The 25,372-nt window shown below is 42.8% G+C and overlaps 1 protein-coding gene across 1 annotated transcript in view; it reads right to left on the bottom strand.

Annotated features, from left to right (window-relative positions):
• LOC149444018 (SITS-binding protein-like) overlaps positions 1 to 25,372 on the bottom strand; it is a 105,289-nt gene that overhangs the window by 35,377 nt on the left and 44,540 nt on the right. Inside the window, exons 3-7 of the mRNA XM_089654985.1 lie at positions 17,789 to 17,996; positions 17,136 to 17,286; positions 13,069 to 13,263; positions 10,834 to 11,102; positions 7,781 to 7,917 (exon numbers count right to left, since the gene is read on the bottom strand). Of these exons, the coding sequence (XP_089511111.1) occupies positions 7,781 to 7,917; positions 10,834 to 11,102; positions 13,069 to 13,263; positions 17,136 to 17,286; positions 17,789 to 17,996 (960 nt within the window). The remainder of the gene's footprint in view (positions 1 to 7,780; positions 7,918 to 10,833; positions 11,103 to 13,068; positions 13,264 to 17,135; positions 17,287 to 17,788; positions 17,997 to 25,372) is intronic.

Genomic DNA, 25,372 nt, shown 5'->3' with positions numbered 1-25,372 from the left:
TATCTGCTTGACCGTACATCCCATACAGTAAGCAGATATTCTGACAGATCTGCAGGAGACTGCATGGCATCATACTGATCACTAGTGCAATGCTTTCCAGGCTCCTTTGGACAAAAATAATAAATGCACATTTTTTTTACTTGAAAAAATATGCGTTTATTATTTTTGTTCAAGAGGTGAACTTATCCTTTAACTATTTAAAAAAATGCACTACATATGAAATGGAAACATATTGCAATTATTACAGTAAGGTATAAAAGTGAAATAAGATGATTCCTACTTATTGTTGGATGGAGGTGGATCCATCAGAATCTCTGAATCATAACATAATGAATGAATCCAAAATTCATTTTGTTTCATTCATTACTTTCGACTTCAGTCAGCATCCAATCAGCTCATTCCGCTTCTCCTTGTGGGCTGGACTAGCAGGGATATAGCCAATCTTCCAAAATAACAAAAGAATAACAGAACTGCCGAAAATACAAACTGTTTCAGAACATTGAATACTGTATATACATTCTACCGAAATAAAGAATCATTCTAACATAACGATGATGAAACAAAATGATTTACTTACTGAATGAAACTGAAATGAAACTAAACACTTTTCTGTCGTGCACATCTTACATAAAGTACACTACTATGGAAGCACCAGGGTTTCCATGAATGTGTCCTCTCTGAGCCAACATCTCCATCCAGGAAATTGATGCTGAATCTAGATAAAGTTTGAACAAAGATGACTCCATCTTTTTAGGGCAGAATATGAATGTATATTGTAGTTGAGTAAGTACTGTGATCTCTGTGAGACTTAATAAAAGCCTGTAAATGATTTACATAAGTACTATGAATGCACTTAGCTTAAAAAAAAGCATGTTCCAGGCAATCATAATCCATGAATTGTACAGCTTTCCATATTAGAAAAATCTGCATGTATATGTAGCACACCCTGGCAGCTCCTGCAAACTGCCCGACAGAGCATTCTTCCTCCAGCAGCAGCTTGTTGTTCCCCTCCCTGGCCTTGAGAGAGGGAAGCAGAAGAGGACCATCATTGGGTGCTGCTGCAGCCTTGGCTCCACCAACCTTTAGCAACATGGCAGACATGGAAATGAATTGGTTGTTGCACTACAGACCTATCCCCCACACATTGCCTGTAGCCAAATGCATGCCCTTTATCAAAAGCTATGGTGAAAACAACATAACATAAACCTTTTCTACAATCCTCAAATTCTACCCCACAATTCCCCAGTATATTCAAAATCTCCACAATGCAAAGTCCACAGTGCCGATAACAAAAGTCCACCACGAGTCCACACTTATATAAAATCTTCAGGCGTTAAGCATTATCCCATTCCTCACTTCAAATCCAGGAAACCTCAAATAAAATAAACTAAATATAGTGCATTACCTTTATCAACAATCAAATACTGTGATCTGTGATACCATGCAAAAATTACTCGTGAAAAAGAGAGAAAAAAAATAAAAAATTTGCGGATCCCTTCAGAAAAAATCGGAAGTGACGAAACGCGTCAGGGTCGTGACGTCAGACGCAAAACCGGAAGGAGGAGCACGGATATCTTTGAGGCTGGTTTGATGATTGTGCTTGAACAGGATGGTCTTTCGTTTCTCTTATGTAAGCAGTAATAAAATTTCTTTGTATTACTTATACATCCCGCTGAATCTTGCTCTTTCTTGCCCTGTGAGGATCGGGGAACAATGCTCTGAGTGATTTGGAAGGAGAAAGCTGCTGGAGTATTGAAATGCTTATAAGAGATGAAAGAGGGTAATAGTTTTTAATCCTACCAGAGTGGTGGCACTTATTTTGGATTGTGGATTATATATACTCACAAGTTTAACACTTGCTATGTATTTTATGAAAGTGTTGGCACTTTTTACACAAGTTTGGTTATTGTGTAGTGGATTCACCTCACGAGTGGGTTGTGTAGGTGTATTCACCATAATTTTATTTCTATTTATATAATTTTACACATGAGATGCACTAAAAATAGTAATTTAAAATAATTATTATTATTTTTTTTTTCTCTTTTTCACAAGTAATTTTTGCATGGTATCACAGATCATAGTATTTGATTGTTGATGAAGTTAATGCACTATATTTAGTTTATTTTTTTTGAGGTTTCCTGGATTTGAAGTAAGGAATGGGATAATGCTTAACGCCTGAAGATTTTATATAAGTGTGGACTCGTGGTGGACTTTTGTTATCTGCACTGTGGACTTTGCATTGTGGAGATTTTGAATATACTGGGGAATTGTGGGGTAGAATTTGAGGATTGTAGAAAAGGTTTATGTTATGTTATTTGCATTTTCAAGGGTGAAAGTTTTACTTTTCTTTGGGGAGTCACAGAGATTTTGATTTATGGTGAAAACAAGGCAGTCACCAAAGATCCATTATCTCCTGAGCTCAAAGACTCAGATCAAACGGGCGTTAGTAACAAGCAGCGTGTTCATCCACTGGTGATCAGAGGTTGTGCAGCTCTATCATGAAGCTGGGGAAACTTGATAAAACTGTAGAAGAAGATGAAAGAAAGAGCGCACAAACCTTGCACATTACCTCAATAAATAGTGACTAATTTTATTATTAAGGAAATATAGTCACAAAGTGATGGTATAACAGGCATAAGTAACCATAATCCACACAGGGTTACAGGTAAATCCAAAGGGGGGGGGGGGGGGGGCGGAATGAAGGATAACACGTTTCGAAGGGTGCTCCCTTCTTCATCAGAGCTGGGTTGAGCTGATAGGGACTTCAGTATGGCAGAGTTCCCATGGCAAGGAGACATTCAGCCACTGAGTGTCAGTATTACAGCAGTTCAGCCTGTTTAGTCAGTTAGTTTGTGAGTATATTTCCTTAATAATAAAATTAGTCACTATTTATTGAGGTAATGCGCAAGGTTTGTGCGCTCTTTCTTTCATCTTCTGCTACAGTAAAAACAAGGCAGTACCTTAGGTTCTGCGCTTCAGCCCTTCTAGAGACTCTCTTTTCTGCTGTCCTGTGGGCAGGGCCATGGATAAGGGGGTACCACTAGTCCTCCTGTCCAGACTAGCAGGGGGGCTCAGGCAGCTGGGTGAATCGAATGTGGGCAGGTAGGGTGATCTGCACAGCAAGGGGGAGGGGGGCAATTGCTGGAACTGATCCCCTGTAAGGTTCTCTCTGCAGCACCTCTCGGTACACCATACATTTCCCCATGCTGCCCAAGCCCCCCTCCCATGTGCCCCCACCCCCGTAATGCTGTCAGCTTCTCTCCTCTCCTTCCCAGCTGCAAACACACTATGGGATCCTTAGGATGAAGAATGGGGGAAGGGTCTGTAAATATGTCACACTTACCAGCTTCATAACTGACGTAAGCTGTGTTTATTTGGGGACCCTGTCGCGCTGCCTGTATGGGGTCCTATGGTTTCTGACAGCAGCCTTGCCTGTGGGTATGTGGATTCTCTTCACCAGTGCCTTCAGGTAGCCAGCCCAGCCAAGACTCCTCATAACTACCTGTGCCTCCTCTGTGGCCAATGCCACTGCCTAGTTTCACTGCTGTTGCCAGCTCCTGGTTACCCAGTCCACCCCGTAGTGCAGTGGGGTAGTGGTGTCAAGCTCCATTTTATCACAGGCTGAATCAGCATTATGGTTGCCCTCAATGGGCCAGTTTTGTCTGAAAGACTAGATGTCCAGAGCACTCCCTCCCTTTTCATCAGATTTCAAGACTTCCCTCACCATCAGAAGCTAAGAGTCCCCTACCCTCCCTTACATCACAGTGCATCTTGTGCTGCTGAAGCTGGGGGGCAGAGCTGGGAAGCAGGAAGCACATGGTCTCAAGGAGGACCAGAGGAATGCTGGAGTCAGCTGTAGAAGCCTGCTAAATGCTGATACCATGGGAAGTAGAGATGAAGGGGTGCTGAGATTGGGGGGGGAACAAGCATCTCCACGGCTGCACAGAAAGGCGCAGGATCTGGCTAAGGAACTCTGTCCTCCTCCCTGCTGCTGAAAGCTGAGACGAGGTGGAAGCAGAGGCGAGGGGGGTGCAGAAGAGGTGCAAGGCCACATGAAATGGCCTGGCTGGCCAGATTTGGCTCACGGGCCCTTTGTTTGACACATACGCCTTAGTGGGTGTAGATTCTTTAATCCACGACAGAGCCCAGACTAACCAGACCTTCTTTAGGCATGATGAGTATCTAATTATCATGCCTAAAAACCTAAGCTTTCTCATTTCATCAAAGAAAAAGAAAAATATTCACAAATTGCTTCTTGTCCTGGATACAACCATTAGTTTTTTTGGCCTGCTGTCACAGTATATATATATATATACATCTTAACGGCCACTTTATTAGGTACACCTGTTCAACTGCTTAGTAATACAAATTACTAACCATTCAATCACATAGCAGCAACTGAATGAATTTAGGCATGTAGACGTGGTGAAGATGACTTGCTGAAGTTCCAACTGAGCATCAGAATTGGGAAGAACGGGGATTTAGGTGACTTTGTACGTGAAATGGTTGTTGGTGCCATACGGGCTGGTCTGAGTATTTCCAAAACTGCTGATCTACTGGGATTTTCACACACAACCATCTCTAGGGTTTACAGAGAATGGTCCGAAAAAGAGAAAATATCTAGTGAGCGGCAGTTGTGTGGATGAAAATGCCTTTTCGATGTTAGAGGTCAGATGAGAATGGGCAGACTAGTTGCTGCAACATTCAGATGGTAGGGTCAAAATTTGGCATAAACAACATAAAAGCATGGATCCATCCTGCCTTGTATCAGTGGTTCAGGCTGGTGGTAGTGGTGTAATGGTGTGGGGGATATTTTCTTGGCACTAGCAAAGTGTACCTAATAAAGTAGCCAATGATTACATTAAAGGAATACTTTTAAAACACATCATGCTGGATATCTATACTGATATGGACTGGGTAATGTGTTAGGAATGTAAGGATGACCCATCGTTTGATGGAAATGAAAACTATCAACCTACAGAGGACTGAATTCAAATACACCCTGAAAATCAAAGTAAAAAAATTATGCAGCAGGCTAGTCCATTTTGCTGAAATTTCATTGCAGCAACTCAAAATGGTACTCAGTAGCTGGTATGGTCCCCACATGCCTGTATGCATGTCTGACAGCATCGGGGCATGCTCCTAATGAGACGATGGATGGTGTCCTGGGGTATTTCCTCCCAGATCTGGACCAGGGCATCACTGAGCTCCTGGACAGTCTGAGGTGCAACCTGGCAGTGTCAGATGGACCGAAACATGATATCCCAGAGGTGTTCTATTGGAGTTAGGTTAGGCGAGTGTAGGGGCTATTCAATGGTATCAATTCCTTCATCCTCCAGGAACTGTCTGCATACTCTCGCCACATAAGGCCGGGCATTGTCATGCACCAGGAGGAACCCAGGACCCACTGCACCAGCGTAGGGTCTGACAATGGGTCCAAGGATTTCATCCCAATACCTAATGGCAGTCAGGGTGCCATTTCAAAAAAATATGAAAGTGAGCGCTAGATAAAAAGCTGCTATGCGCCAATAAGTACCAAAGGACTCTGCAAAGAACATATGAGAAGGGGCGCAGCGCTAAAATACAATATAGCTAATATACATGTATATATGGCAAACAGAATAAGTGATAAATGTGCCAAGAACTGTGCATAAAGGCAATATAAGTCCTTAAGTGATAAATGGTGACTCAAAAACGTGCGTTTTTGAGTCACCAGGAAGACGCACGTTTTTGAGTCACCATTTATCACTTAAGGACTTATATTGCCTTTATGCACAGTTCTTGGCACATTTATCACTTATTCTGTTTGCCATATATACATGTATATTAGCTATATTGTATTTTAGCGCTGCGCCCCTTCTCATATAGTCAGGGTGCCATTGTCTAGCTTGTAGAGGTCTATGTGTCCCTCCATGGATATGCCTCCCCAAACCATCACTGACCCACCACCAAAACGGTCATGCTGAACGATATTACAGGCAACATAACATTCTGCACAGCTTCTCTAGACCCTTTGTGACGTCACATGTGCTCAGGGTGAACCTGCTCTCATTTGTAAAAAGTACAGGGTGCCAGTGGTGGACCTGCCAATTCTGGTGTTTAACGCCAAATGCCAATCGAGCTCTATGGTGCCGGGCAATGAGCATAGGGCCACAAGTGGATGTCGGGCCCTCAGGCTACCCTCATGAAGTCTGTTTCTGATTGTTTTTTCAGAGACATTCACACCAGTGGCCTGCTGGAGGTCATTTTGTAGGACTCTGGCAGTGCTCATCCTGTTCCTCCTTGCACAAAAGAGCAGATACCGGTCCTGCTGATGGCATAAGGACCTTCTATGACCCTGTCTAGCTCTCCTAGAGTAACTGCCTGTCTCCTGGAATCTCCTCCATGCTCTTGAGACTGTGCTGGGAGACACAGCAAACCTTCTGGCAATGGTACGTATTGATGTGCCATCCTGGAGGAGTTGGACTGCCTGTGTAACCTCTGTAGGGTCCAGGTATCGCCTCATGCTACCAGTAGTGACACTGGCCCTAGCCAAATGAAAAACTAGTGAAAAACAGTCAGCAAAGATGAGTAGGGAAAAAAATATCAGTGGACTCCACCTGTAAAACCATTTTTGTTTTAAGGGTCGTCTCATTGTTGCCCATCTAGTGCACCTGTTGTTATGTTCATTAACACCAAAGCAGCTGAAATGATTAACAACCCCCTCTGCTACTTAACTGACCAGATTAATATCCCAGGAGTTTAATTGACTTGATGCTATACTCTGATTAAAAAGTGTTCCTTTAAATTGTTTGAGCAGTGTATATACAAGGGGTGACTGAAACGTTCTCAGCTTACCCATGAAGTATTTGTCTTAGCCCAATTTTATGTTTGCTACTCAAAGTACATATCTTTGCAAGGTTCCATACCAAATTTCTCACAAATAGCTATTTCTTTTTTTCAGTTATTGAAGACTGAAGAGCAGAAGGTCATCATTGTCTGAAAGATGGAGAAAGTCAGCAAACGTGCTGTTATCCAATACCTACTGTCTGTCGCGTTTGTTTTCAACAGTCAACATTCACAGGACCCATCGACTTGACACCTTGTGCATGTCCAGTACTACTGTTAAAATGTGTCCAATTTATTCCTGGGATATGCCCACTTTCTCTGCGATGAAATGTTCTGTCACACGCCTGTCTGCCATTACGAGATCCTGGATTGCTGTGATGTTTTCCTCCGTACAGGCAGTTGTTGGCCTTCCACTGCGAAGGGCAACTTCGACAGAGGGATTCCCCCTCTTGAATTCCGCCACCCACTTTTTAACGGTTAAATAGGAAGGGTCATCCTCCCCTAATGTTTCCATCATGTCTTTGTGGATGTCCTGTCCACTCATTCCCTTTTTCAGCAGGTATTGTATAACAGCACATTTGTTCACTTTCTCCATCTTTCAGACAATGATGACCTTCTATGCTTCAGTCTTCAATAACTGAAACAAAAAAAAAGTGATTTGTGAGACATTTGGTATGGAACCTTGCAAAGATATGTACTATGAGTAGCAAAAATAAAATTGGGCTAAGACAAATGCTTCATGGGTAGGCTGAGGACTTTTCAGTCACCCCTCGTATATTGTAAACTTCACTAAAATAGATTGTTACATTTTGGGTGGAGTAGAGCAGGGTTTGATAGTTGTTCACAATATAATATTCCTATACCGTGTGCCATCTAATAGAATATATGAAGAATTCAGACTGCTGTCTGTGGTAGCTGAGCTGAAAATTGAATTAACTGAAAAACAAATTACCTATTGCATCTGGAATGAAAAAATTGTATCCTAGCAAACTGTAGTGCAGCACAGATGGGATGATTCCTTTCAGTCCACTGTAGCTCCAGTCTGACTGCAGAGGGCTCATTTGAACAAAGAATGGCAGATAGCTAGACCTGTTCAAAGAGAACATTGAGATAATTTACTGCAGAATACTTTTAAAAAGAGTTTCTTAAGCAATACTATACATTATTTAGATGATTGCAATAACTGCAGAGATGGAGATCATTAGATGATTGTAAGCTCCACGAGCAGGGCCCTCCTTCTGTACTGAAATGTATTGTAATTGTATTGTCTCCCTTATATTGGAAAACGCTGCGCAAACTGTTGGCGCTATATAAATCCTGTATAATAATAATCATCTGCCTGCCTCTCCACCTTGGCCAGAGGAAGTCTTGTATTCATTGATAAAACTACATGGCTTCCTCTGAATGGTTGAGAAACACTCAGACTGCAAGTCTGCCGAGCCACTGCCAGAACACAGTGCTTTATACTGTATGTAGGTGATGCTACTACAGTATAATATAGTGCTCACAGAAGCTGTTCACTTAGTATGGAAAATAGTTTGCATGGGCCAGCCTGGCCCCAACAAACTATATAGAGCAGGGGTCCTCAAACTTTTTAAACAAGGGGCCAGTTCACAGACCTTAACACTGTTGGGGGGGGGATGGACTATAGTTTGAAAAAAATAAGAACAAATTCCTATGCACACCGCACATATCTTATTTGTAATGCAAAAAAAACAGGAAAAAACAATACAATATTTACACTGTACACTGTAACACACTTGATACCACAATTCACTGTACACTGTAACACACTGGACTCCGCCATGCACTATACTCTGTAACGTACTGGACACCACCATGCACTGTACTCTGTAACGCACTAGACACTGAAATGCACCGTACACTAATGCACTGGACACCGCAATCTACTGTACACTGTAACGCACTAGACATCACAATGCACTGTACACTGTAACGCACTGGACTCCGCCATGCACTGTACACTGTAAAGCACTGGACACCACCATGCACTGTACACTGTAGCACACTGGACACCGTTATGCACTGTACACTGTAGCGCACTGGACACCGCCATGCACTGTACACTGTAATGCACTGGACAACTGGACACCGCCATGCACACTGTAACGCACTAGACACAACAATACACTGTACACTGTAACACACTGGACACGGCCATGCACTGTACACTGTAACGCACTGGACAACTGGACACTGCAATGCACTGTACACTGTAACGCACTAGACACCGCAATGCACCGTACACTGTAACGCACTGGACAACTGGACACCACAATCCACTGTACACTGTAACGCACTGGACACCGCCATGCACTGCACACTGTAGCGCACTGGATACCGCCATGCACTGTATACTGTAACGCAGTGGACAACTGGACACTGCAATGCACTGTACTCTGTAATGCACTGGACACCACAATACACTGTACACTGTAACACACTGTACTCTGATTCACTGGACACCGCAATGCACTGTACCTGGTGCCTGGTGTGCTCTCCTCCTCTCCTTTTGCTCCTCTGGCAGCAGCAGGTGAAATCTGGGGCTTCCAGGCTGCCGCTTGCTGGGTCCTCTCAGCAGAGGACCCAATGAGCAGCCTAGCTGTTTGCCAGCCGGCACCATTTTACATTTTTTTTGGTTGGCCGGATAAATGTCCCTCAGGCCGCAGTTTGAGGACCCCTGATATAGATTTACAGAAAACCTGGACTTTAAGCTCATGGGAATTCTGAGAAGAGGATGCCCCATGATTCCTTGTAATGTCATTATGGTCTAATATTATATTCAGTATAGCAATACCAAACGTACACTTCAACATCATATTGTGCCAAAAAAGATATGTTACATGTTTTCATGGACTATATGTACAACCTTAACCACTTCAAGTCCAGACACTTTCACCTCCTTCCAGGCCAAGCCAATTTTCACCTTTCCGCGCTGTCACACTTTGAGTGACAATTACTCAGTCATGCAACACTATATTTGAAAATTGATCAGTTAAGACCATAAAATGCTGGATGCTTGTATGATGTATGGCAGTGATCAAGATGCTGGTATGGCATATGGGGTGACCAGGACGTTGATATGGGGTATGGCGGTGATTGGGATGCTGGTATGAGGTATGGCAGTGATCAGGACGCTGTTATGGGGTATGGCAGTGATCAGGACGCTGATAGGGCATATGGGGTGACCAGAACGCTGGTGTGGGGTGTGGCAGTGGTCAGGGCACTGGTACGGCATATGGGCATGATCAGGGAGCTGGTAAGCATATGGCGATGATAATGGCGCTGGTATAGCTTATGGTGGTGATTATGGCGCTGGTATGAGGTATGGCAGTGATCAGGACACTGGTATGCAGGTGATCATGACATTGGTGTGGTGCATGGCAACGTTGTTGTGAGCACTGGGACAGATGACCGGGACTGCCTGCATTGTTTATTGGTATTGCACTGGGGCAGTGATCAGGGACACTGGGGCAGGTTGGCACTGCAGTCTGTGAGTGTATGTGCCGCCTGGCAGGCTGCTGCGCACTCACAGTCTGCAGCAACAGTTCTCTGTGCTCTCACAGCCGATCTGTGTGAGAGCGGAGAGAGCCGATGATTACTTTCTATTGTTTACCATGTGATTGCTGTGATTGACGCTGCTTCCTGTCCACCGTTTTATAGGCTGTGGGTGGCTGGGAAGCAGTTAATCATCCTGTATTGTTATGAATAGCAACCATGGGTGCGGGGAGAATCCTGCTGGTGCTAGCAAGCTAAATTCTGGGCTTTACACTGATTGCTTTACAAAAAATCCATTTCATAATGTATTCATTATTGCAGAGAATTAATTTGTGTATTTTATATCTACATAGAGTTCAGCTTTAATGTAACCAAAGTCATTGAAAATGGTTTATAAGATATAAATAGCAAAAACTTTAAAAATACAAAGCATAGTTAATTGCCATAGTTAGGTATGAGTCTATATGCAGAAAGAGTTTACCTCACCTTGTACTTGCTGTAACTATTGCAGAATTTCCCAAATTTGTCACTGCTCCAACTAACATTTCAGCATAACGGTCACCCTCAAAGCCTCTTGGAGGTTGTATGGATTGTTCTAGAAATGTGTTGCCTTCTACCCCTTCAAATTTGATGTATTTAGTACCAAGTTTGTTGATCAAACTTTTTACATTATTCAAGTACCATGTAGCGGCACCATTGTTGGTTATATTCAATCTCACAGAAAACTGGCCTTTCCATCTTGTCAGAATTGGTGCCTGTGAGAAGAAAAGTAGAAAAAGAGCCTTGGTCATATGTTTAAGTTTTTATACATACAGTAAATGTGCCCATTATTTCTCTGGTAGGCATTGACTACATGTGGGCCCTTGACACAAGTAAAATATTGAATAAATAACTGCACACCTGTCTTGACTTGATCAAAAAGTGCCCACTACCAATGATTTTATTATTTTTTATATATGATGAAAAAATATGTATTATAACAATATATGTTTTATTGTCCGTCATAATCTGATTTAAAGGAGAAGTACAGCCAAAGCTCATTTGGCTGTACTTCTCCTATGGATCACAGGAGTGCAGTTTGTTCTGCATTCCTGTGACCTGTTTTCAGCTGAGCTGAAACCCTCTGTCAGCTGACGTCACTCAGCCAGTCTAGGCTGGGGAAAGATCCCGACTTTAAAGTCGGGATCCACCCCAGAGTCTGGAGTGGCATCTGGCTCTGACTCTCAAGAGCCTGAGTAAGCCGCTTCCTCCCCCTCCACAGTCCAACACTCCAGTGAGTGCTGTGGGGGGCAGATCAGACAGCGGTGACTGACAGTCACCGCTCTCTGCTCAGAGCGGCTGTGAGAACTCATCATGTGACCGCTGAGTTCTCACACTTAGAGCTGGAGGGGGACAGATGCATCATTGGACCGATGCTGCAACCACCTAGGTAAGTATAATTTGGGAAAAAAAACTATTTCCATACTTTTCTCTTTTAATCACTGGACCCTTCGTGTTCCACTCTTATTCTGTAAACAATGCACTTTTGTAAAACAGCATTTACATTTTTTTCTTAATTTCAATAATAAAGTGCAATTCATAGGGGATACCCACATGTAACATTGTTGCTTTACCCAGAATGAGACTACTTTATCTGACCCTGCAAGTCTCCCTAATAAGATAACACTGACCAAATACCCTTACAATTTCCCTTTAAAGGACAAATGTACTGTCATTAAAAAAAAAAAAAAAAAACTCCATACTCATTCACATCTCGGCCTTTTCCACAGTGTTAAATGGTAAGTTCACCTTTACCAAAAAAAAAACTGCCTACGCAGGTGAGTAGTGTATGTAGATAAAGAACCAACTCTGTAGCTCTGACTCAAGTTTAATAATGCCCTTGCTATAGGTGTAGGCCATTTATGTACCTCCTGAAGCCTACCTGGAATACTCTCAGAACATTTCTAAGAGAGGCCTAGTTATTATTACTCACCTCCGCCATCACAGGAGTGAGCTCTTTCTCTGATTCAGACCCCCTCACATGCCCGTTCTCTCCCCGATGCAATAGCTCTGAGCTCAGTGTTGAGAGCTCACTCCTGTGGTGGTGGTGGAGGTGAACTGTAATGACTAGACCTCTCTTAAGCTGGTCATACATTATACAATTTTCTTATTCAATTTCCTTTTGATTTACCTTCAACTATGTAGTGCAAGAGCCTGCCTGATTGCATACAAATTGAAAGTGTTTAGATTTGACTTCATATTACATCATTTTGGTAAATCTAAAGGAAAAATACTGTATATAAGAAATTTGTATAATGTATTGCCAGCCTTAGCAATGTCCTAGCAATGTCCTGGTGGTATGCCAGTCAGGTTTCAGGAGGTATGTCAATTGCCCACACCTATAGCAAGGGCATTGTTCAACTTTAGTCAGAGCTGCAGAGTTTGTTTGTGTCTACAGACACCACTTACCTATGTAGGCAGTTTTTTGGTACATGTGAAAACCCAAGTATAATTATGTCCTGTCTTGCACAGTGTGAGTTTTTTTTTTAAATCAACATACATATCTCATAATAAGCATCCAGAATCTATAGTTTTCATTAAGTAAAAAAAGCAACACATTGATTTTGCCAATTTTTCAATAGGTCCTTTAAACTCCAATACCCCTAGGTACAGATCTCTTCTGCACGATGGTAAATCCAACCAAATATACTCCATTTTAATGGGTACTATACCATACCATACCATTGATCCATCTAATTTTGAAGGGAGACTGAGCCAGTAGTTTTCCTGTCCTTTATGCAAATAATCTTGAAGCTCCTCAGAGTTAAAGCTTGCATATGGAGATGTGGTTACTGAGAGATTGAGGTGCTTAAGAGTGTATGGATCCCTGCGATGTCTGTCAGTCTCTCCTGCTTGGTCTGTAATAGGTATGTGGTCCTATAAAGAAGGAAGCATTAAAATAACTTATCTTAAGGACAGCTGTACACTTAAATATTTACCATATATTTAAGGCACCATGTTGCTTCTGTACGTAAACACACTCACTGCTCCCTGGAATACTTGAAACTGAATACTTCACTTCCCATTTGGCATTGAGTGAAATTTTCCCTCCCTGTCTTCATAAGCTCCAGATGCCGCTGCTATCTGACACTTCCAGATGTGTCAGATAAGGTGTCTCCGTACTGAGTATTGAGGGATGCCATTGTTCTTCTAGCTGGTGGGAATAACCACAGAACCCACTGGTGACAAACTATCTGACAAATTGGGAAAAGTCAAATAGCAGTGGAGCCCATAGTTGATGAAGATAACAAAGATCAGCCTGCAAAGAATTAAGTATTCCTCTACTTGAATTGGAAGAAGCAGCTGGCTGTATTTTCTTATAGAAATGACAGGGTCACTTTATAGTGGCTGTTGATGTTTTAAAAAGTAAAAAATGTAAAGCCTCGTTCATATGGGAGTACTTAGATGTGCGACCGTGCGAGGGCCTGGTTTGCCCCTACAGGGGTTCCCAGATGTTCCGTGCATCCCAGTGCAGGCAGTCCCATTCATGTCAGTCAGGCTCCACGGACACAGCTGCTGCTCCCAATTTGACAGTTGTACGAGTGCATAGCCCTGAATGTCGATAGTGTGCGCCCAGCTGTCAAATTGGGAGCAGCGGCTGTGTCTGTGCAGGCACTGTGACCCAATTGACATGAATGAGACTGCCTGCACGGGGATGCATGGAACACCTGTGCATCCCCATACTGGCAAACCAGGCCCTTACACAAGGTAAGGCTGTGTGAACGAATCCTTCAAAAAAGCATTTTTACTTATCCCTCCCTTGCTGAAAGGTAACCTGTACTGAAAGAAATCCAAAGGTCTCTGTTGCCATCCTCCTTGTTGGAAAGTTAGCTGTCTGACTGTCCTTGAATCAATTGGTTGGTGATGCTGACCTGGAGCAAGCATGTAGATTAAGAAAATCAGAAGGAAGTCCAGATCTGCATACTTGTTCCAAGTTAATTGGGTTAATATTGACTACCCAGACATGTGAAATGGAAAACAACAGGAATTCTGCACATGACACATGACCCAAACACTGGTAATTTTGTTCAGCTAACAGGCTAAAGAAAAAAAAGAACAGTTTCCTATATCCACACAAATAATTCCCCAGCCCCCCACTATGGAGGAATCCCCAGCTCCCCGCTATATTTTGACAGCGACACTGATCAGTGAATACAGCTGATTGGCTGCAGCCACTGAATGATGGAAACACGTCCCACGATTAAACAATCAACTTCTGTCAACCAGGAGACCTGAGACGCTGCTTGAAATTCAGAAGATGTAATTGGCGCAAGAGAGGTGGTGATGGGTATATAGTTCACACAGAAAGTCTTAGGCGATATATGAATAGTTCAGTTGTTGGGGTTTTTTTAAAAGACGAAATGACACAGGAAATGGGGCATATATATATGTGTATATATATATATATATATATATATATATATATATATATATTCGGAGTACAAGGCGGGTTGTGCAGCTTGAGTAGTAGGAGGAGGGGGGAGGGAGGAAGGAAACTTGTAGTACAGGCAGTACTGGGAAGGAATAGATGGTATATACATATATGTGTGTGTATATGTGTATGTGTATGTATATATATATATATATATATATATATATATATATATACAAAGCTGCAATGTAGACACCGTCGTGAGGCTTGCACTCTCTAGAGTAAACCGGACTCTGTAGTAGAGGAATAGAGGAGAGAGAGAGGTGCGCCAGACTAAGTGCAGTAAGATCATAACAGTTTATTGCACACAAGATATTTAAAACTCACAAGACCTGGGTATATATCAGGCATCAGGTATAAGAAGGACGTCATCTGAGCCTCTGATGAGGCCTGATGAAAAGGCTGGTTGCCTTGAAACGCGTCACCGCCCCCTTGGACGACTCCCAGCAACGTCTTGACGTCACTTCTGCTCAGCGGCCATCTTGGATGCGCCTCAAGCTGGCCCCATAACCCACGCTTATGTGAGAAACCAGCAGCGCCCGCCCTGAGCACAGTTCCTCCCTGCACCGCGACTCCCAGTAACTGCGCCTGCCATCCTCGCTCCTTCCTGTGGGACCCGCCTAGAGCGCCAGCCATTGTGAATACCCTGGTACTGCAGCCATTCGCCCGTGATGTGCAGCTCAGATGACGTCCTCCTTCTTATACCTGATGCCTGATATATACCCACGTCTTGTGAGTTTTTAATGTCTTGTGTGCAATAAACTGTTATGATCTTACTGCACTTAGTCTGGCGCACCTCTCTCTCTCTCCTCTATTCCGCTCCTTGAAATTCAGCTCATCCCTGATGGACCAGCTGAATTTTGATCAGCAGATGGTCAGCTTTAAAAAGTACTAAGGCCACTTTGTTCAGCTAGTAGGCTAAACAAAAAGAAATTAACAATTTCTTCCATCCACACAAATGTGGATTGAGGAATTCCTCACCCCTTCCCCTACTAGGACACTATGTTCTGACAGCAACACTAACCAGTGACTGCAGTTGATTGGCTGCATCTGCTGAATGATGGACAATTTTCCAACATGTCTCTTTGATAGAAGTGGATTCAACAATCAACTTCTGTCAGCTGGATGGCTGACACACTAATCGATATTTGGCCGATCCTTAATCAATCAGCCATGTTTTGCTCAGTGTATGGCCAGCTTTAAAAAGTACTCAAGCCACTGGATCAGAGAGACAAATAGAGGTCAGGAATGGCAGACTCCATGCTTACTACAGGTTTTCTTTTGAATGGTTGCAAAAGCAAAGAATTTAGTAACTTTTGGACACTTCTGAGCTAATTTTAGTGTTAGCATTTTTTTAGGTATTGGAGCTCTGTTTTCACCATTTATAGGGAATATTCCACATTGCTCAAACAATTGCACTTTCATCCTGTTAATATTGTTGCAGGCAAAAATATATTTGAACAAATTTACAGGGATGAAGGGTTGAGCCTAAAGACAAGCATGATAGTCTTGGGAAAAAAATTAGTTTCTCAGCAGGCACTCCTATTAATTTGGTATCTTCTTTTCTTAGTGCTTATTTAATCTAACTGCACTGCATGTGTTCTACTGTTGTAAAGCCAATAAAGACATTAATTTTGTTTTCATAGGACTCCTTGATGTCTTCTACCCACTCCTTGAATTATGCTCATGCTGGCTTCCAGAGCAAATCACCAAATTGTGCATTCAGTCTGATGCAACCTCTTTCAACCTACAGTACCATAAACTGGTTGTTCAAATGTTTATATGATATCAATAGGCTACTTTTTCTTTTATTAGTTTGGAACAATATTACTCAATAAAGACTTCATAAAGAATATGCTTCCTAACTGTTCATTTCAACCCTTCTCCCTTACTGCTCCGCAATTGCTCTTTGGTCCATGCACAATTAAGTTGTGATGAACTTGTCATTTAGGGAAGACTATATACAACTAGTTACTTCAGTGGTCCCAACCATTTTCATAGAGATATAAATCTTGCTATAATTTTGGGTTGAAGCAAATTAAGCTAAACTTATTTTTTTTTAATTGTGAATGGAAACCAGAATGATAAGGGAAAATTCAGGTAAACATGGGACAACATATCCTAGTAAAATGTGAATTCAGAACTCCAGTGCTGAAAGCCTTATTGTTAACAGGTGGACCACTGCTCTGTGTCTCTACATACCCAAGCTGCCCCAGATCAGTTGACAGTGGAGGTGCGCAATTTTATGGAAATAGTGTCGGATTTGAGATGAGCAGTCTGATGTTTACTATGTGGGACAAATAAGGTGAAGGCTTACCTTGCTAGAAAGTAACTTAGTGGAATGTTCATTGAGAGAAATGAGGCATTCTCCTAGGCCGTACCTCTTTAATTTATTATGGAACGATTTGACTTCTCTTTCAAGTTTTGCAGCAGAATCTGATATACCATAGTGTCTCCAGACTGGCATCCTGAGCAGGATAAAAAGCCACTTACATATGTTTTCTTAAATACTTTCTCATGATGTTGTCATGGCAAGGTCATATAAATGTCTGCCTTCTTCTAATTGGTAATGCCATTGCTATTAAATCATAACATATGGAATGAAACAACAGACAACTCTACCGTGCAAGCTTCAAACTATTATTTTTAAAGAACTAATTAACCAAATGTCCAGATTGCTTTTGCAAAGTAAACTTAAGCCCTGATGGAAATTTGTGCATGATCCCTGAAACATTTTGGGGTAGATTTACTAAAACAACTAACTAATATTTGCAGCTACACCAAATTGTGTATGCAACATTTTAGCAAATCTTTCCCATTGGCTCTCGAATTTTGATGGACCCTTTTATTGTGAAAAATAAAAATTCTTATCTGGACCAATACCTACACCTTTCAGCTTCAATTCTTTCCCTCCATACAAATCATAGTATACATCTTTTTAATAGGATACATTTCTTATCTTAATGTTACCTAAAAATATTAATGTTTGGAGGTGTCCTTTGGTTTTCATAAAGATGGATTCCTACATCCTGGTGAACAGATCGGATATTCTGCCCAATGCATATTGTATATTGTAGAGGGAGTCTCTCTGTGCTTGCAGGTGTCTTCACACAAAATGACTTGTTTTTCTCAATGGACATGAAAAGTGGAACACGTGGGTTGATCACCACTGAAACACCTAACAAGATAAAACAGACACAGACATAAGAGGTAAGAGAAATTTTAATGGACTGACATTGGTTGTATAGGGCTTAGCACACCTGAAATGTGAGGCAATATGTCATACTGTGAAATCCCTGTGCAACAGTGGGTGCAAATGTCTGCCCTGTTTGATAAACATATATAAGGCAAGGTAGAAATGGTGTTTCTCATTCTAGTTAGTGGAAATGCCAGTCCATACATACACCTCATACATACACCCCAGTGTGATATTCTTTTTGCTGATAGAAGTTTGGTCCTAAGAGCTATGCAGTACCGAAAGTCCTCCTCATACTTCCCTTTCCCCTAACATTAACCCTTCCTGTTACCCTAACACTAACACCCCTGTAATCCAAAGCCCAACAGCAGCCGTCCTTGTAACCTCAACCCCAACGCCACCCCTTCCAGTTATCCTAATTCCCTGTAATCGTAGCACTTACAACCTCACTCTAACCTTCCCTATAACCCCAACACCAACTTTCTATATACCTTTTCCCCAATCCAAACCCTTCTTGTAACCCTAACACTTACCCTCACACCAACTCTTCCTGTAATTCTAGTACCCTCCCTATAACCATAATACTAAACCCCCCTTGTAACCTGCAACCCTATACTAACCTTTTTTGCAATCCTAAAATACACGTATCTTCAAAGTAACCCTCCTTGTAAACTTAACAGCAATCCTACATAAAGCCCCAGTTTGAATACTAACCTCTCTAAATTTACAACCTGCACTTATACTAACTTAACCAGTGGTCATTAAATCTCTGACTCAAACACTAACCCTCCTTTTTACCCCAATTTTAATCTTCCCTGTAACCAGGGGCATAATTACTGCAAGACAAAAAGGACGTTTGCCTTGGGAGGCAATTTTCAGGGGGGCAGTGCCCCCCCCCCCAAAGGAGAGACATGATGTGGCATCCAGAAGGAGACTGAGGATCGATCTGCTGCCGCTGGGTGTGGATGGGGCTCTGCTGGTACTGCACAATGTTGGTCAGTTCCTGCAGGTAAAGCACAGCCCGAACCAGGTTCTCCAAGAGGATCTACATCCCAGGACCCGGCCAGCCCAACCCTGACTGCTCTGCACCACCGAATGACAGCACCGCCGACGGGGGGATGAGGAGGAGAAGCTTAGTAGCATCAGCACCACTGACAGGTTATATAATAGGGAGGAGGAGAGGGATGGAGCCAGCATCACTACATTATACTGTGTACAGACGTATAGAGTGTCAGCTCTGGGGGTACAGAGAGGAGAGGAATGGAGCCAGCATCACTACAATATTCTACATACGGACATATAGAGTGGGGGGTGCCAAATTTTAGTGTTGCCTAGAGCAGCACAAAACCTAAATACACCACAGCCTATAACCTCAACTATAATCCTCCCGGTAACCCTAACACTAACCCTTCCTGTCACTTTAACATTAACCCTCCCTAATGTAAATGTAATACTTTGTTTCCATACTCCCCTGTGCTGAATCAAGAAATGTGTTCTTTGTGCTGTAATCCACTGGTTCACATATGCCTTTCGCATACTGTATTATTATTATTATCATTATCAGATATAATATGATATTCACAGTTTAAGTAAATTCTTCTAGTTTGCTCAAGAACTTCCCCAATAGCTAACACTGGCCCCTTTATACACATTTGATGACAATGTCCATTTCTCAAACTGTTTTGTAAGGAAGTGTACACTGATTTACTGTATGTACATGTAGCACCAAACTTGTAGTAGCCACTGAATGGGAGGGGTCCTCTGTTCTTTGCCTTGACCTCCTCAAGAACCTCAGCCCCTCGGACACACCAGGTTGAGTATACAAACATACTATATCACAGAAAACCACTAAAAGTAATACTCAGTACCCAGTAGTACTGCTATATCAAAGAAATCAGGCACCAAACCAGGTAGTAAAGTCAAACTTAAAATATTGTCAATCAATTTGGTTAGTAACTAGGCAAGCATAAAATGGATTAACAATGGTAATAGCACAATTTAGCATACAAAATGATTAACAGTAAGGACTAGGCATAAGATGACTCTTGGAATCCAGATCACAATGAATAGTAGCAAGGCCTCCTCAAGTGCAGCAGTGAACAGTAGTAAAGTTTAATCTACTGAGTACTGGAACTATACTGCCAGAGAGCATTTATGGGGCGACTGGGTATGCACTGTCCAAAAGAAAAGCAGGAAGGTAACAGAGTGGGCAAGGGAACAAACGGGGCTTGCAGAATAAAGGAAGGGCAGTCATTTTAGATGTTCTTCCCCAGCTATCAGTGGAGCCCTTTAAGAGCATCAGTGCACTTAACAACATAGATACAGGTACAGTAAAGGTACGGAATAGACTTGACACAGGTGTGAGGGTAGATATGGTTTAGATGTGGTAAAGGTTTGCTATAATGCAGTATAGGGTTGGTATAGGTGTAGTTTAGGTTTGGAATAAATGTGGTATAATGTGCAGTATGGATTGGGTACACTAAGTGTCCTGCTCTCAGTGGCTCAGTCCCTGCTGGAAATATCAGCAATGGGCAAAAGTCCTCTTTCCAGTCCCAGGGATACTGCGGTGACCTCTGGCTGTAGAAGAGGAGGCCCCTTGTCTCTCCACTGGATACCTCTGATGATCAGCAACAGGAAACTCTACATGAGAGGAAGCTCTGGGTGAGAGGAAGCTCCAGGTTAGAGGACGCATTGCGATCTGTGTTGCACTGTGCCGGGCATCTCGCTTCTCAGGTCTCAGGCTCAATCTCTGCTGGTCTAGTCTCTCCGCAGTCTGGTCAGTGTGTGGCAAATGTGCTCTTCTCCGTTCTCACGTTCCCAAGAGGAAGAGCTCTCCTGGGCAGATAAAACTCACCTAACCACTCCCCTTCCTTCTCAGCACTCTGCCTAGAAGTCTATGGGCTTGCTTTGTTTTAGCTCTCTTCCTGCTGTCTAGAGGAGAATGGTGCAGCATAACATTAGTATCATAGTAAAGGGAGAGAAGAATAAAAGGCAAGGTCTCCTTCTCCTTAATGCTGTAGCCCAGCACCTGGTTACACACATAAAAACAGGATGTCTCTGACCCTAATTAGCAATAAATCACCCAATTATGACAGGATATCAGACCTCCAGCAGGCAATACCGGGCATAGTCAAACATTTAAAGTGTTTATAATGGCACAAAGAGATCTAACAAGTTGAAAAATGCAGTGTAACTTATCTGATCCTTCCATCTTCTCAGTGAGAATTGGTAAAAAATGTTCGTGGCACTTTAGCTTGGAAAGCACAAGAAATAGTGATGGATTCTAGTGTTACTGACAACATAAAAGTTGTTTCTCCACTATTTGTTCCCACCAAGGAACCATCTGCCTATCTATTAAAGTTAAAGTAAAATAGAATACCCAGCATGTGGGAGCATGTGACTCTCCCCCTGCAGTACTAGATGCTTAAGCAGGCAAGCAACAGGCTTGGGTGCTATCAGATGGGAAAGAGGGAGGATTCTTAGCTCTGAATAGGTTGTGACCAACCTGACATAGAGCTTACAAAGGACCCTTTCACTACACTATGGGGGAGGCAAATGTTAAATGAGTGTAAGCAGTGGAGGGAATTGGGGCAATATAAGAAACCTGATCATTTGTTTATATTCTAGTACAGGAGACCTACCATGCGGAATGGCAGTAGTTGCTGGAATTCAGTGTGTAACCCTGCCATCAGCTGTCACGCTGCATAATTCCGAAGAAATGGAAAAGGGGACCCCTACAATGGCACCAAGAGGGAATGTATTGTCACACTGAAACAAGATACCACCACTGAGAACATATATTACTTGTGTGTTCAAGTTATCTTTTGTAAGTTACTGATTCAATAAACATGTAGCACTACCCCCTTAGAGGCTGCTGGATTTGAATTGGGTCCCCCTATGCTCTGAATGGCCAGGCAACACACATTTTCACACTTTGCACACTGGAGTCAGTAAACAGTCCTTGAGATTGGTTTTGTGATTTTATTGAGGGATTAAACTTGGATAGGGTCTAGGGGTATATGGGATGCCTGGAGAACTGTAGAATTTAAGGACAACTCCTTAGCAACTATGTACAACAGATTAGCAACAGTCTTTTCTTGAAGAGCACCAAAGGTTCTTAGTTGTACCTCCTCAGACCCCGAATGATTCCTCCTCACGCAGCTGCCTGAGGGTATCCCTGAGCAAGGAGGCCCAAGAGCTGTTCATTTAGAACACTCCCAGATGAGAAGCTAGTTGGGTCTAGCATCTGACTTCCATCTCCCCTTATCCGGCCCAGGGAGTGTAAGAGTACTCACACTGTCCTTTCATGTCAGCTTTATGGGTTGGTGGCTGCCTTTATGCCTTCTGCTGGGCTGGCTCCTTCCCTGCTGATCAGAATGTCCTCCCTTGGAGACAATGGTACAGTGAAGATCCTCGTCTCCATCAATCGGCTTGTAGGTAGGTTCTCCCTCCCAGGCTCCACACTCCAGCCTTCCTCAGTCCATCTTCCACCTGACACTGTACACTTTCCCCCAGGCTCTCTGATATTTGAATTTTGTCTTGGTCATCATGCCCAGCCTCCTGCCAGGGGATTTATTGGCCAAGGTCCCTTAAACATGCAGATCTGGGCCGCCTCCCCTGTTCCAAAAAGTTCTTAACTCTCTGGAAAGGTGGGAGGGTACCAGAAGCCCTGATCTTATAGAGCCTCCCAGCCTTTCCTGAGGTAACCTCACTACCTCACTCTCCAGGCTGATTCAACCCCAGGCTGCTACTCAGCCTCTACCTAACAAAATCTATCTAACTAACCTGCAAAGCATTACATATAGTACTTTATTGGTATTTCATTGCACTTTATTATCATTTATTATATTGTAATAAACAATAATCATAAAATAAGTTTACATCAAATAAACTGGCAGCTGGTTAAGACTTAAAGAGGATCATTTCACTTTTTAGCTTCTGTTCATCAGATTCCTCCCCACTTCAGCAAATATAAAATAAATTGGGGCTAAGGGGATCCTTTTTCACGGGAGCACAGCCAGCACTTTTGTCTTTTTGACCTAGGCAAAAATTACATCCTCCCTCTGCCCAAATCCTCCTGGAATGCCCTGTCATGGATCTCAGGAGGCTTTGGGCTTTTTATGACTCACTGCTCATGCACCATCTTCAGGAGGCCAACTATTAAGACTCAAAAGAGGCAGACAGCCTCCTGATGATGTCACAAAGCAGACGGCAGGGCTGGACCAGGCAGCGCAGCGGCTTTTGCCAGATAACAGCAGGACAATGCTGGATTTGCTAGACGGGTGAGTATGTTATTTCAGCTCATCCCAGCAGACCAGGAAAGAAGGTGATAATAATAAAATTAACTAGGAGGGATGGTGAAGCATAAGTAAGTTACAGATACAGTTACAGTGCAGTGGGAAATCTCTGGTGATATGAGCTATAGATGCTGCCAAGTTCTATTGTTAAACTAGTTGTCCATTACAAAAACAGAACGTGTTATTGATACTGTGCAAAGCATGATCGTTCCAAAGAGACAGGAACCGTTCATTAGATGATTGTCTTTTTTTTTTGTAATTGTATGGTTGTGTTTTGTGTGGGTGCCATATTTTAGTGACATTCATTGAAATTGTTTAGATGTGTGTGCAGTAGGAATATCCAAGGGATCCATCTATGAGATCTTTTTAAACATTACAATGCCTAAAAGAAAGTGGTATTAATAGCAGCTGATGACCAAGTCCTTCATCAAGACAAGCAAGAACAGATTTGCTTTAAAGTGATCATTTTCAAACTGATTTTGTAAGTGATTAAAGATTATTACAGAATTGTGAAAGTCATGTTAAAAGCAAACTGTAGTTTAGGATTGAAAATTGCTGCTATCAGTAACGATGGTGAACTTTGAAAGCAAAGGTGAAACCTTTTATGATAGTCACAAGAAGTTTAGTTCATGTAGCAAATGTTTATCTGCCTCTAAGCAGGTTGCAATCCAAGTAGCTAAGTGCTGCCCTGGACGGGAATGTTAGGGTTAACCTGACTTTTTCAGGTTTTCCGCTTGGTGGGCTTTTTGGGTCTGACCCACTGATCCTGGGGTAATAAAAGGGACTGTTGTCTGGAGACCGAGGCTCTTGCTGTGAATCCTTGGTCTGTGAAAGAATGGCGTTACACTTTTCTGTAATCTTGGAACCCATCATAATGTAGAAAGCCATTGGATCCACCGCAGACACCAGCTGCTGGATTCCAGTACTGGGCTGCCAATACCCATTGACTTACCAACTGATGGACTCTACCTTGTGAAGGGACAGCACACAAGCCTGAGTTAGGGTTTAGGGATGTAGGTAAAAGGACTGTTCTTGCATGTTTGACTCTGTAATGTTTAAGGCATTTGTCAAAGTAAATCATTAAAACTTTGTTTTCTGCCTGGTCTGGAGTTCTTAAAGAAGTGCAATGCAAGTAACCGGCACATTTAACACTTAGTTCAGAGCTTTGGGTCACTAGGTACATTGGGGTAGTGCTGTGCAGCAAGTGGTTATGAAGGGTAATGGAAGCTAACAGTCAGGTCATGTTGTTGGCATGTACCTGTTTCAAGTGGGGCAACCTCCAGCAGTGAGGTACATAGATATTGTCGGCATTCCTTCCACCAGCGGTCTGCCTCCCACAGCAATGGAAGCGGATCGGCACCACAGAGGTCTCCATCCTGTACAGAGACATGGAAGCTCAAGAGCTAAGTCAAGTGCACGTAGAGAGCCCGCGCTAGGCGCATGGTGGGAACCCATTCTGCTACCGATAGAGGTAGTGGAAAATGTTGGACAGGTGGATGTGGACAAGGCTCAACGTATCTCTCCTTATTGCAAGTCAACAGCAAAGGTGTGCATTTGCACAAGGACCTGAAAGTTAACCGAAGGAGAGTTATCGGGCAAGCGTACACGGTGTATGTTCATCTCTAAGTGTAGAGGCATGCCTTAAGGCTGAGTACTCCCTGATGGGGGCCTCAGCCTTGTCCAAGGGCATTGATGAAAACAGTACAGAGTAAAGGTACCCCATGTTTAACATAGAGTGATCTTGTTATAGGTGCCTAGCATAGCTCAGAAGACCCCATGACGGGGGGCAATCCTCTTATGTGACCCAGACCTGGCGCCCAATGTGTTAATTGAAATCATGAAGGACATTCCACCTGCCCCACCTTCAGGCTACATGCCTACAATCAGTTCACAAATATAGAAAGTGGTGGAATGGTGGTCATCATAAGCTTCCTATGAGGCCAACCCATCCCCTTATCCATCACACTCATACATTACAGTTATCCCTAAAAAGACAAAAGGTATCTCCAACTCCACAAACTTTAGGACCTTTTTGGATTCCTGCCCTTTTGTCACGTGGGA

This window comes from Staurois parvus, unplaced genomic scaffold (genome assembly GCF_062004578.1).
Source record: "Staurois parvus isolate SC_StPar_1 unplaced genomic scaffold, SC_StPar_1.0 ptg000818l, whole genome shotgun sequence".
NCBI lineage: Eukaryota > Metazoa > Chordata > Amphibia > Anura > Ranidae > Staurois > Staurois parvus.
Note: the sequence above shows the minus strand (reverse complement) of the source record. Positions and strands in the feature narration are given on the sequence as shown.